Here is a 13,194-nt window from a genome sequence, read left to right as displayed (position 1 = left end):
ATCTTATTTCAATTGATAGTTATGTTAAGCTTAACTTAAATTAATACATAAGCTTAATTATTTACTTTACCTCAAAGCAGATCCCTTGGTAGTAGCTATACCGAATTTGACGAGTTTGTATCTACAGGCTCTTGAGACTGAACAATCGTTGTCCACATTCTGCATATACGACCCATCCGAAACCTCGATGTCTCTTACCATGTTGTTCGAGCGTAGATTCTGAAAATTTAACCCCTTAATAGTAACGAAATAATACGGAAATGTTAGGCTAAATTGTAAGAACTCGATACACTCAAAAAGTTATATTATGTAAAGAATATAAACATCGAATTAGCGTATCAAAAGTCAGGTTTTTATAATTTAAAGGTTCGAGACTATAGCATCGTTTCTACAAAAACAAAATTTGCTGATTTGTTGATTGAACAAATTTTTAAAGGTATTTATTTCATTATTATATAGTTTACAGCAATAATAATTTAGCGAGGTGCGAGATATGTGAAATAATGTTTAGTGAATAGTATCCCTGATTGACGTGATATAAGCATTTTTTTTGTCATTGATCTTATAAAACAAGTTTCATAGTTCAAACTTGCACTAAATTCCACACTATAATTTAAACATATGGTAAAAATAAATTGTAATGTAACATTGAAAATTTTCTCACAATCGCCGTGGCATCGCTTCGCTAATTTATGCTCGCAGTTTTACCTGTATCATTAAATTGTTATTCTTACTTCAATTTGTACTCTCGTCTCGTAGTGAAGAGGCGGCACTGCGATTCTCTCGACAATGAGATAGGCAGCCAGGTTTGCGGTATACGAACACACTAGCACAAGAGCAAAGAACCACCAGACTGTGCCCACAATTCTACCGGATAAAGACCTAAAAGTATCAAAAATGTTGCAATTAAACTTTCGTTTTTATACAAATAAACACTGAACTCCTAACAAAAAATAACTATTTACATTTTACGTAATTAAAAATAATCTTACATTTACTAAATATTGATTGTAATAAGAGGAAAAATAGTAGGGCAAAAAATTCAGGTTTTGGTTATGAGTTTAATTAAGAACGACCTGCTGTTAATTTATTTTTGTATCAGAGAGCACATCACAAAATGAATTCAACGTTCATTCAATGTCATCGTAAATATACAAGAATAGATTCTTACGACGGTAGTGGTAAAAACAATTATATATATATTAATATGATAGCCTTTGTATGAATGAACGCACTAACTTCAAAACTGCATATCATATATGATTTTTTTTGTGTTATATAGTTAATTTATTGAGGAAGGTTTGATAAGATATATAGTTTCAACTACCCTTAGGGATAAAGCAATAACCATAAACGTCAACCTATCTAGTAAACTGTAGGCAAATACCCATCAAGTGCATGAAACGATATTATTAACCGTACCATATATACTGGACGAATAAGTACTATTAATAGAACTGAAATATATAGGCGAGCCAAATGTAAATCCAAAGATATTATAGATACTTAGAATAAATTATATTTTCTAAGTAATCCTAGAATATAGAAATTAGATTCGATAAACAATATTTTGTCCTTATCACGTCATAAATCGGGTAATTAAAATATAGTCGATAATAAAAACAGGATACTCCAAAAATGTCTGAGATGCGAGCACTTGTGAACTTCGCATTCTATAAAAACTTTTATTTAGTAAATAAATATGTATAGTATAGTAGTAAAGTGAACATTGTAAGTATGTAAGCACTCATTTCTTCAATTTAGCTTCAACTAAATGTATTTGAAGTAAAACCAAAAAGCGGAAGCGTTGAAGTGGAATGAATGCGAACGTATATCTTACCTTGGGACGACATCACTGCCTTGCTGCATGAATGATCCGAGCGAAAACCAGAAGGAATTCCAAATACTGAACTCGTTGTGTAAGATTATCTGGAAATATTAGGTTAGTTCTGTCAGGCGTAAATAAAAATATATAAGCTCTACAACACGTGATAGAAGTTAAACTACATTTTGTGTGTGTCAGAAAATTTTAATTTCTAAATGTTATTTTAAAAATATATAAATTTATAGAAATTTGTATAGTGTCGTAATAAATATCGTCATCGCAAAAACTCTGATAAAATAAATAAACATGAACAAAAAATTCAGGTTTTGGTTATGAGTTTAATTAAGAACGACCTGCTGTTAATTTATTTTTGTATCAGAGAGCACATCACAAAATTAATTCAACGTTCATTCAATGTCATCGTAAATATACAAGAATAGATTCTTACGACGGTAGTGGTAAAAACAAGAAAATCATTATGATTTTCTTGTTTTTACCACTACCGTCAATTTTGTATATATTTATCTCGTGCTTGATGTTGAAGATAACTTCGCGAGTAAATCACCAATCCCCATTTGATTAGTGGAGTATAAGGATTTCTAAAATTTCTGAGAGAGATTGGGTTTTCGCCTTGCAAAAAATGAATCAATTGTAGTAATAGCTAAAAAATAAATTTTAAAACTATTTAAAAAATCGACTAATGTGCTTAAAATTACCTCATTCGTATTGCTGATTGGTTGCTCCAAATGTGAATCCGTTATAGACACTGACCTCCACTCGTGTGGTGAAAATCGCGATACCAAGAATAGAACAATGCTCACTGCGAAGAAACTGAAGAGTACGCAGAGCTGAAACATAGACTGGTTGTTTTAAAATGATAAATGTAACCAATAAAGGAATTGATACAATTACAATTTTATTGCTAAATTATGGTTGCTGCAGTCGTTACCATAATTTGTTTATGTTGTTGTATTTTTTTCTTCTTGTTTATTGTTGTTTTACGTAATTGTTTATCATTAAATTCGTAGGAAGATAACTACTGCCGAACAGTATACTGTTCGGCAGTAGTTAGTAGTAGCTTGCACAAAACCCTACCACTAGTAGCTGTACCTACTCTCATATAATAATGCTGTACTTGACTTAAAAAGTAATTTGCATATAATGTGATATTTGTTTGTCTTTTTTTTTCGTAAAACACTGTTATCTTGTCCAAGTAAAAAAAAAAGCTAAATGACAGAAAAATACAATAAGGCTTATTAGCCCCACCGCAGAATTAAGTCTAACCGCATTTTCAGGAGACGTACAAGCTAACCACAAGACGAATCATATATTAGATAATATATAATCAGTATAAATTAATATACACGTGGTTTAAGTCAAATTAACATTAACGATGATAGACAGCAGCTACATTAAGGCAACATTGTTCCTTTTTTTCGTAGAAATCATTGAATAAAACAATGTAAATCATTTATAGACTACTAAATCTCGTGTATTATTATTATGTTATTGTTTTAATAAAATGAAGTAGATTTTGAGCTTGCTTTGTTTTTTCTCGTGTCATTTTTCGATTTTTCTATTCATTCAAACTATTTATTCTAAATTTAGAAACGCATAGTTTATATACAGCCAATACTAATTATTAAAAATCAACTTAATTCGAATAAATAAAAAAGATTTAAAATTTTCAGTTCAATTAACGTGTCCGTTATAACAAGGTCCGTCTGTCTGTCCACAGTACGAACCTGCTAACACGATCACGCTGCATTTTCGAATCATAAATCAAAGCAAATAACTAAACAGCGCAGTTCAGTTGCCCAAGAACTGTCATAAACATAATACGAACACGCTTTTATCGGAAAATGTTTGGATACGCTTCGGGGTACTCGTTATGTAAATGTTACTTTAGCTTAGTCATTGTTTGATTTTAAAACTAAATGTACTCTACACGTGGATTTACTTAATAGTTGTTTTTGTTCATTCAATTAAAAATTCTTTATTCATTATAGAAGCAATACACTTACATATTTATGAGAGAAGTGAAAATTATGTTCGATAAACAATTACCTAGACCCGAGTGGAACTAGCGAAAGAAACTCAGCGGCGAACGCTAGTCTCCGTTAAGAACGATTGTTCTTCATCATCATCTCCTGTTGACGATTATGAAAATGCACAGTGTTGAAGTTTGGAAAACTAAGATAGTAAATATTTGAACTCACCCATATCTCTTTAGAAAGTGGACGTAGAAAACTAAATGTCCCCGCCAATCGCTTCGGCTGTTTCGTGTTCTTGATCGGTGTTTCGATGGATAGGAAAGGTTCGCTGAAATCGATGACTTTCTCCCTTTCAGGTGTTATTGCTAGTGGAGCAATAGCTATATCTGCTTCCTGTGAAAGAAGATATCACTTAAGAATAAACCTTAATTACACATCTCTGTATTAATATTCAAAAAAATTAGCGAAATTTTAAATTTAAATTGTAATAACAATTTACATTCTTATTTATTTCTAAAATAAATCTCTTACTGGATGACTACAGACATGATATGATAAATAATGATATAAAAGTTTTACTAAAATTTGATCTCATTTCATTTGATTTGCGTATTTGATTTTTCTTTTGCTCAGAAAAATGCTTAAATACACAGTAATACACGCGCGGGACTTGCATTATGATTTATGTTAAATAGCATTCTTCAAAGGAAACTTAATTGCTCAGTTTTTCCACGTTTGGTATTAAAGGAAATAAAAACAGAGCTAAATGTGGGTTAGATAAAAGTAAATTAATAAAAAATAAGGCTTTTCAATAAAACACAATGATTTTTTTTATATTATTCCACATACACATGAAGCAGATTTTAATCAGACACGTCCAGATTTCCTCAAGATGTTTTCCTCCACCGTGCGATATAAATTATTATAAACACATATTAAGTTCATAAAAAATTAGTGTTGCTTGTACAGATTTGAACCCGTAAAATTCAATTAAGATTCACCATCCACTATGACATCCCACTCTAAAAATGTAAAATCTAACAACAGCTGTTACTTAACAGATTAATCACTTTTGTTAATGCGATGTATAAATTTATTATAATGTGTTTTATTCACATAACGACATTATTACCCGTGTTAATTTATCATCTCTAATGACCAATGATAGCTGTTAACACTTAGGCTATTAATTAGTCTAGACTTTGGGTTACGTCGTTCTTGTTGCGGCGATAAGGAATTTGCTTTGCGGTAAGCTTTGTTATAAGCAGATCGTGATTTATATAAACAATTTGAGCAGTTATTAACATAAAATAAGAATAAAACAAACTGTATTAAATTATTTCGAAAGTATAATTGATGTAATAAAGCTTTACGTTTATTTTAATATGATTCAAAAGTAAATATATGTTAACCTTTTCATGAAATAAAATATTTTTAAAATAAAAGTTTATCATAATAGCATAAAGATGAAATCTCGTGCCTGATCAGAATCCCTATTATCAAATACTTTGTTACAATCGTCTCCAATTGAAAATTGGAAAAAATTGTATATTTTAATATGCTTTTAAATGGAGCATAACCTTCAAATATCAAAATTAATTAGTATTGTGAATACGATTTTTTGATTTAAACGTTGTCTTTGACTTAAACATAACTATGAGCTTAAAAAATCGGGTAATATTAACCTAATAATATTATAAATCTGAAAGTGAGTTCGTTTATTTATTTGTTGCGCTTTCTACCACAACCAAATATTATAGAATTTTGCATAGACTAACTTAACACTTACTGACTACATTACCTCCTCACGTGTAGGTAAAGTTGCGGGCGGAAGCTATTGTCATTATAATATTAAGACAACTTAATTGATATTAATAAGAGAGAAAGTTATTTAATTTTAAATACGTGAAAATGCAAACATATCAAAGGTATTACGCCATATCTTATCAACCATACGACTACAAAGCAACGAACACACGATAATATGCTTTAGAAAGGGGTAAAGTTTTAGCTTGGCCGGATATTAAATCCTCGGTTCGAGTTAAAACAAACGGGTAGCCGAGGCTCAAAGACGCGATACTCTTTGACTTGCATACAATAAACGAGTCGACAACTACGTCTTGAAAAATTTGATTAAATAGTTATAAGCGGTTGCTTTGGTTACGAGTTTAAACGAAGGGTGCCTTTTTATATCTGGCTTGGTCATGCACTTAAGTTATTTAAATCTTTTATTAGTAATAAGTTATGTAACAGCTTTAAAATATTCCACTCTCATTGATGAGAAAGTTTGGTGGCTATTTAATTCCACTGAAATGGATAGACATATATGTGACCTTCTTCCAACAGAAACAAGCAAATTCTTCGAAGTGTTTTCCTGCAGGTGGTTTCCTGTAGCATGAGTAGAGTTATAAATAAAATTTAAGTACATGAAATTCGAATTCAAATTCAATCAAGAAATACTGAATTTTAGGTGCTTAAGTTATTTTTTCTAATTTATCTCGTACTCGATTACTAAAGGAAAGTATTGTGAGTTAATTAAGATGTTAGTTGGAATGAATTTCACTTCGTATGCATCCTTTTATCCATCCATCGGTAGGAACAACTTCGAGAAGGAAGCCGATCGAAGAATTCGCTTGGGATGGGCAGCATTTGGCAACCTTCGTCAAGTCCTCAAGTCGTCTATACCGCAATGTTTGAAGACGAAAGTCTTCAACCAATGCGTCTTACCTGCCATGACATACGGTGCCGAAACGTGGACACTAACTGCGGGACTAGTCCACAAATTCAAAGTCGCTCAGCGTGCTATGGAGCGAGCTATGCTCGGAGTATCTTTGAAGGATAAGATCAGAAATGAGATTATCCGGAAAAGAACCGGAGTCACCGACATAGCTTGCAAAATTAGCAGGCTGAAGTGGCAGTGGGCTGGTCACGTATGTCGTAGGACCGATGGCCGTTGGAGCAGACGAGTCCTAGAGTGGAGACCGCGAATCGGCAAGCGCAGCGTAGGGCGCCCTCCAGCCAGGTGGACCGACGACCTTAAGAAGGTGGCGGGCACCAACTGGATGCGGAAGGCGGAGGACAGGGAGCTTTGGCGCACCTTGGGAGAGGCCTATGTTCAGCAGTGGACAACGATTGGCTGTTGATTGATTGATTGATTGATGCATCCTTTTAATACACTGAAGCAACATGGCAGTAATATGCTCTAAAATTTTTTAGAAGACGAGAAGAACCTTTACTTTGCAGTTAAGTAGATTTATATTATATTTTTATGTTACTTATTATATCGTGACGAAATATTGTGATTTAGATAAGTAAATAGAAACTAAAGCTAATTATCTTAAAATTAAGTTGAATGCAACTTCGTATTAACAATGTAACATTACCCGTATTTTATTATACACTTTTAATATTATAAAGACATATATAGTCCTAATTATAATAAATATAATAAAAAAAGACATTTAGAATTTCCTCCGCTATTATTTCTTTTATAACATAAACGTTTATAACATAAAAGTTTTACTCAATTATTTAATAAATGGCTGTATAAACTTAGTAAATGGATCTAAAATTTTCATATTTTACTTCGTCAGAGAATATTTTGAGTTCGATAGAATTTTTCGAAGAGAAGAGATAAGAGTAGACCCAAAATTCGATATTTAATAATAATAATAATAATATCCTAGGACATTTTTCACACACGGCCATCTGATCCCAAATTAAGCTTGTACAAAGCTTGTGCTATGGAAACCAGACAACTGATATACTACATATACTATTTTTCTTTTGTAAATACATACATATATAGACAATTATTTGTTCCCGATTTCTGGTTAATATCGCGTGTTTGGCACTAAACATATATTGCAGTGGATAAAAGTTTGTTAAAAAATGTTGCAATCCTAATTACATTGCAGTTCTCTTCTCTGGTGGTAGGATGCTAACATCCGCCTGGCTTGTTACCACCGTACGCATGGTGAAAAACTCGTGAAGTGGCTTGCAGCCGCGTTTCGAAGTCAGCCAGCGTACAGCCAGTGCCCGAGCAAGTATTGCGGCGATGGGTGTTGGTCCAGTGGAGATGGCTGTTGAACCAATGCCAGGGGAAACTGTATTGACCTGCCGGACAGGGAGACCCGAAGAAACGGCTGTTCCGCTGGCCGCCCGTGGCATAGTACAGGGGCCCGAGCGTGCCTAACCAGCTCGCGAGGCTGCCCCACCAGGCCACGCATAATCTCGGGGTGGACCGTCGTGCCGGTTGGTGACCGGAAGGTGGGGTCCCGGCGGCCACTTCCGGGGGGGTGCGGGGGCCCTTCCGTCCGGAGGATCAGTATATTTTCCCTTTTGGCAACCATTTGGGAAAACACGCCTCCATACTTTGCCCATCCCTATCGTGGCAATGCGTCGCTCGCTCCACGTCTCTTTTCCTTATTTTTCCAAATGGTAGCGCAATTAAGAAATAACGGTCGTTTAGCGGTGCACACCCCCACCATACCCACGCTGTTTGTGGTCGAGTTCTCTAACATCCGAGGACTCCACGCTAACCTCAACGCTGTCCACCACCATCTCGAGACAGCACGGCCAGCAATGCTGTTTCTCACGGAATTGGTGTTTTTGGGGGATTTTAATGCTCACCATGTATCATGGTTGAAATCCCTCAAAACTGACCATGCTGAAAGAACTGCTCATGCTTTTGCTCTCACACACGACTTGACCCAACCGGTTGATCAGCCCACCAGGTTCCCAGACATTGATGGGCAAGCGCCTTTTCTACTGGATCTTCTGCTGGCTTCTCACCCGGTGGAATATCAGGTTGTGGTTCAAGCTCCACTTGGTTCTTCGGATCACGGCCTTATATCTACCAAAGTGCCACATGCCAAGTTGCCGCCATCAGCGGTATGCAAACGTCGCGTTTGGCACTATAAGTCGGCAGATTGGGACGGTATGCGCGATTATTATGCGTCAGTCAACTTTCTCTCTCTTCGGGATGTGTGCCGGGGGCTTGGAGAAGAGCTAATGTGCAAGTGGTTCCCAAAAAAGGGGATCGGTCTGACCCGGCAAATTATCGGCCAATAGCTATCACCTCAGTACTTTGTAAGGTGATGGAACGGATTCTAAACAACCAACTGATCCATTACCTAGAAGATCACTGTCTAATTAATGATCGTCAGTACGGGTTTCGACCAAAACGGTCCACAGGTGATCTTCTAGCGTACGTAACACACCTCTGGGAAGAAGCTATCGACAAGCATGGAGAATCGTTGGCTGTCAGCCTCGATATCTCCAAGGCTTTCGACAGGGTCTGGCACAGAAGTCTTCTCTCCAAGCTACCGACATATGGTCTGCCTGCTCAGCTATGCTCCTGGATTGCCAGCTTCCTACACAAGCGTAGCCTTCGTGTTTTAGTAGATGGCTGCGCTTCACAATTATATGTAGTGAATGCTGGGGTCCCCCAGGGATCTGTGCTATCTCCCACACTCTTTCTTTTGCATATCACGTGGTGGATACCACGGACGCGCAGTGGCTGGGCGGGCGGAAACTGAGGAGAGGCGGAAGGATCTTGTCATTGAACTCGATAGGACATTAGAGCTCATCGCCAAATGGGGCTCTGATAATCTTTTTAGTTTAATGCCAAGAAAACACAGGTATGCGCTCTCACGGCGAAAAAGTCAACATTTTCCCCTCTTCCCTCCCTCTGTGGTACTCCGCTGGTGATGCAAAGCAAAATCGCCATGCTGGGGATTGACGTTCGCTGCGACCTTAGTCCAAGGGATTACATCGAGGCTGTTATAAAAACAGCTTCACGGAAACTCGGAGTTCTGAACAAGGTGCGGCGCTTTTTCACGCCACAACAACTGTGCCTGCTGTACAAAACACAGGTACGGTCTTGCGTGGAATATTGCTCGCACCTTTGGGATGGCTCCGCTAAGTACCTACTTGAGGCCTTGGACCGGGTGCAGCGACGTGCCGTACGCATTATTGGCGACGTAAAGGTCACAAACATCCTTGAACCTTTACAATTGCGTCGTGAGATAGCAGCACTGAGCGCTTTCTATCGACTGTATCACGGCGAGTGCTCTGAGGAATTATTCTCTCTAATTCCTGCTTCCCCCTTCCTTCTTAAGTCCACGCGAGCTGGTTCTCGATGTCACCGCCTAACTGTGACATCAATTCCATCGCGCACAAAGAAATTTGGCAACTCCTTTCTTTGTCGCACTACCAAAAAATGGAATTCCTTACCAGCTCACGTTTACTTCTCCTCTTACAACCCGGTTTCCTTCAAACGAGGCGTGAAGAGGCATCTTGCGGGCCGGCAAGGCGGTGACGGCTAGTACAGAACATTCTTCCCGACTGTACTGGCCGTCGTCGCGTTTGGACTCTACTACCACTTACCATCAGGTGGAGTAGAGTCATTTGCCATCCCAACGTATAAAAAAAAAAAAAAGTTGTACGTCCACATTAATGAATTGTGGGACAAGCTCCAAATCTTATCTCTCGACAGTAAGGTGGTATTTATCAGTAGTAGGTTATTTTGCTACCTTCTGATGTGAAACTCTTTTAGCGCGCCTCGGGGGTAAGACACCTACTATCTTGAAGATTGTTGGTTTATCTTCAAGACTGATCAGATGTTATATAAGGCTGAAAATGCTTTAAAAATCGCGTTTTTATAGATATCCAGACATAATAGTTGGCACATTGTATATTTTTATAGGGAGAAGGTTTATAAACTATATTATGGTATAACCAGATCATTCTAACTCGCCACTAGATAGTACAGCACACAAACTTCTATAAATTTCAAGTGATTGACATTTCTTCAATTGGTATAAATTTGGGGATAGAAGTATTTTGTTCAATTCGTATACAATAATAATTTACGAACAAATTTTAAGCGGTAATGCAGCACAAGGCGGGCAATAGCTGGTAATTTAATAATTAACTGTGGATAGGCCACCTATCGATGTAAAAATCGCTGGTTCGATCAAGATCTCTTCGGATATTGTCGTCCCTACTCCTAATGCAAGCTGTATACTGTGTATTATAAAGTAATAATAGGAGTAAATACGAAGAAAAGGAATAAAAGGAATTTCTAAAAACAGGCATTCCTAGAATTTATTTTTGAAAAAATGTAATAATGTCCTTCACACCAATTTCGACCACGGTGGGCAATATCAAAAGAAGTTAGCCAAATACGCAGGAAATATTATAGTGCACAAGTGTATGTGCAAACACAGGTGCAAAGCTAACCAGCATAATATTCCCATAATCCCATTTGACGGTAATCCGACACGAATTTTTATTGGCTTGACCTGGGATTTTAACCCAGGACCTCGTTGTCTGCGACCACATATTGAGCCACTAGACCAACGAGGGAGTTAATAAATGTATGTATATAGTTACACAATTACTGTTTTTTTAATTGACCCTCCATCAGTTATAGATTACATATTTACGTCATAAAATATCGGAAGTATTTTGTCAAGATATCAAAGATGGTCTTAAAAAAAACATTTAAAATAATAGATTATAAAAGTACCTACGCACGAACAAAAATTTTTTATCTTTTTGTCCTTTGTCACTATTGTATGTTCCTGGACAGTTGATGTCACTTTATACTCCTTTAATTAGATCTTTATTCTCGACTACAGCTGTGTAATATGGTCGCTCCAGTTAAGAGGCAAATGTTTTAAAACACGCAATTCGTTGCATTTTAGTCCTTATTTTAAATGCACTACGGCTTACTGAGATTTTTTGTGATTTTTTAAAACTGCATGTACATACAAAAATAGCTTGGAGAACGCCCAAAACAAGAGTTTCTTTTATTCAATAGCAAAAAACCTTCGCCGTGCTATTGTTCACAAAGTGATCGTACGTATAGTTGTAAAAACTTTTATTATAATTTTTATTTCGAATTTATTTTGGAACATTTTTTTAGAGTAATTCCGATTTTTAATATTTTTAAAATGTAAATATATATAAATAGACAGTTCAGTACTGTTTTCTCATTTGATTGTTAGTCGTTTTTCTTTTGTTTGCTGGTTATTGGCGTGCTATAGTTTTATAAATAAAAACAATTTTGAAAATAAGCATAGAAATCGTTTTCGTAAAATTTTTGACCTCTGATGTAAAAAGAGGCGTGTTAGCTTAACGCTGTGGCATCGTAGGTACGAATAGACCAATTACGGTACGGATTTTTTGTTTGAAACTTGATGTGATCAAGATGGGGGAAGCTACAAATTATAAAGATATATTACTTTTTTCTTTTATAGAAATAGGTAGGCGGACGAGCACATAGGCCACCCGATGGTGAGTGGTCACCAACGCCTATAGACATTGGCATTGCAAGAAATGTAAATCCTCGCTTATATCGCCAGTGCGCCACCAACCTTGGGAACTAAAATGTTATGTTCCTTGTGCCTGCAATTACACTGGCCCACTCACCCTTCAAACCGGAACACAACAATACCAAGTACTGCTGCTTTGCGGTAGAACATCTGATAAGTGAGCAGTACCTGCCCAGACGAGCTTGCACAGATACCTACCACCAGTACAAGTTCCAGCGCTTGAAGGTCATCTGATAATTTCCTACTTGATAAAAGGGTATTACAAATTTCACAGGTCCAATTGATTTGAAAATGCGATTGAATTAAAATATTTCTAGGTATAATTATAAAGAAAAAAATTAAGAAACATTCTTTGATGTGGATTTGATATTTGATAACGTTAATTTCAATTTTTTGGTATTTGCATAATATTAACAGCAGCTTGTTACAGTGACAAATACTTTATTAATAATTTTGGTCATAGTATTCAACCGCCGATACTTTGTAATATTCATTAGGAATAGGTTACAAGAATAATAAATACTTTGCAAATTTATTAAACTGTTATTTACATTATCATAATTAATAATAGGTAGCTTGAAAGCATATTTGATAAATATCAAAACTATATATTTTAAGTTTTACATTAATATAATAATGTTGACCAACGCAAATAGCAAAAACAAATTTTGAATTATATTAGAAAATTAAAATTAGAGGTGCTATATACATTGGACGTACGCCTACGTCTGATTGGTTCTCTTGATTAGACTATTTCTAAATACGTATTCTTATTTAGCTTGAGATTTAATTCACATTGTATTGAAATTTACATACAGCTATACTTTATATAATTATAATCGACCCGGGCAAGCACCACTGGCCGTTGGAGCAGACGAGTCCTAGAGTGGAGACCGCGAATCGGCAAGCGCAGCGTAGGGCGCCCTCCAGCCAGGTGGACCGACGACCTTAAGAAGGTGGCGGGCACCAACTGGATGCGGAAGGCGGAGGACAGGGAGCTTTGGCGCACCTTGGGAGAGGCCTATGTTCAGCA

General features: G+C 36.3%; 1 protein-coding gene across 1 annotated transcript in view; it reads right to left on the bottom strand.

The window, feature by feature from the left end:
* Positions 1–13,194, bottom strand: part of LOC126780476 (glutamate receptor 1-like) — a 124,870-nt gene that overhangs the window by 9,362 nt on the left and 102,314 nt on the right. The window contains exons 11-15 of the mRNA XM_050504996.1: positions 4,045–4,212; positions 2,542–2,673; positions 1,841–1,929; positions 735–882; positions 71–219 (exon numbers count right to left, since the gene is read on the bottom strand). Of these exons, the coding sequence (XP_050360953.1) occupies positions 71–219; positions 735–882; positions 1,841–1,929; positions 2,542–2,673; positions 4,045–4,212 (686 nt within the window). The remainder of the gene's footprint in view (positions 1–70; positions 220–734; positions 883–1,840; positions 1,930–2,541; positions 2,674–4,044; positions 4,213–13,194) is intronic.

This window comes from Nymphalis io, chromosome Z (assembly GCF_905147045.1).
Source record: "Nymphalis io chromosome Z, ilAglIoxx1.1, whole genome shotgun sequence".
Lineage (NCBI taxonomy): Eukaryota > Metazoa > Arthropoda > Insecta > Lepidoptera > Nymphalidae > Nymphalis > Nymphalis io.
This window is presented reverse-complemented; position numbering and strand designations above follow the sequence as displayed.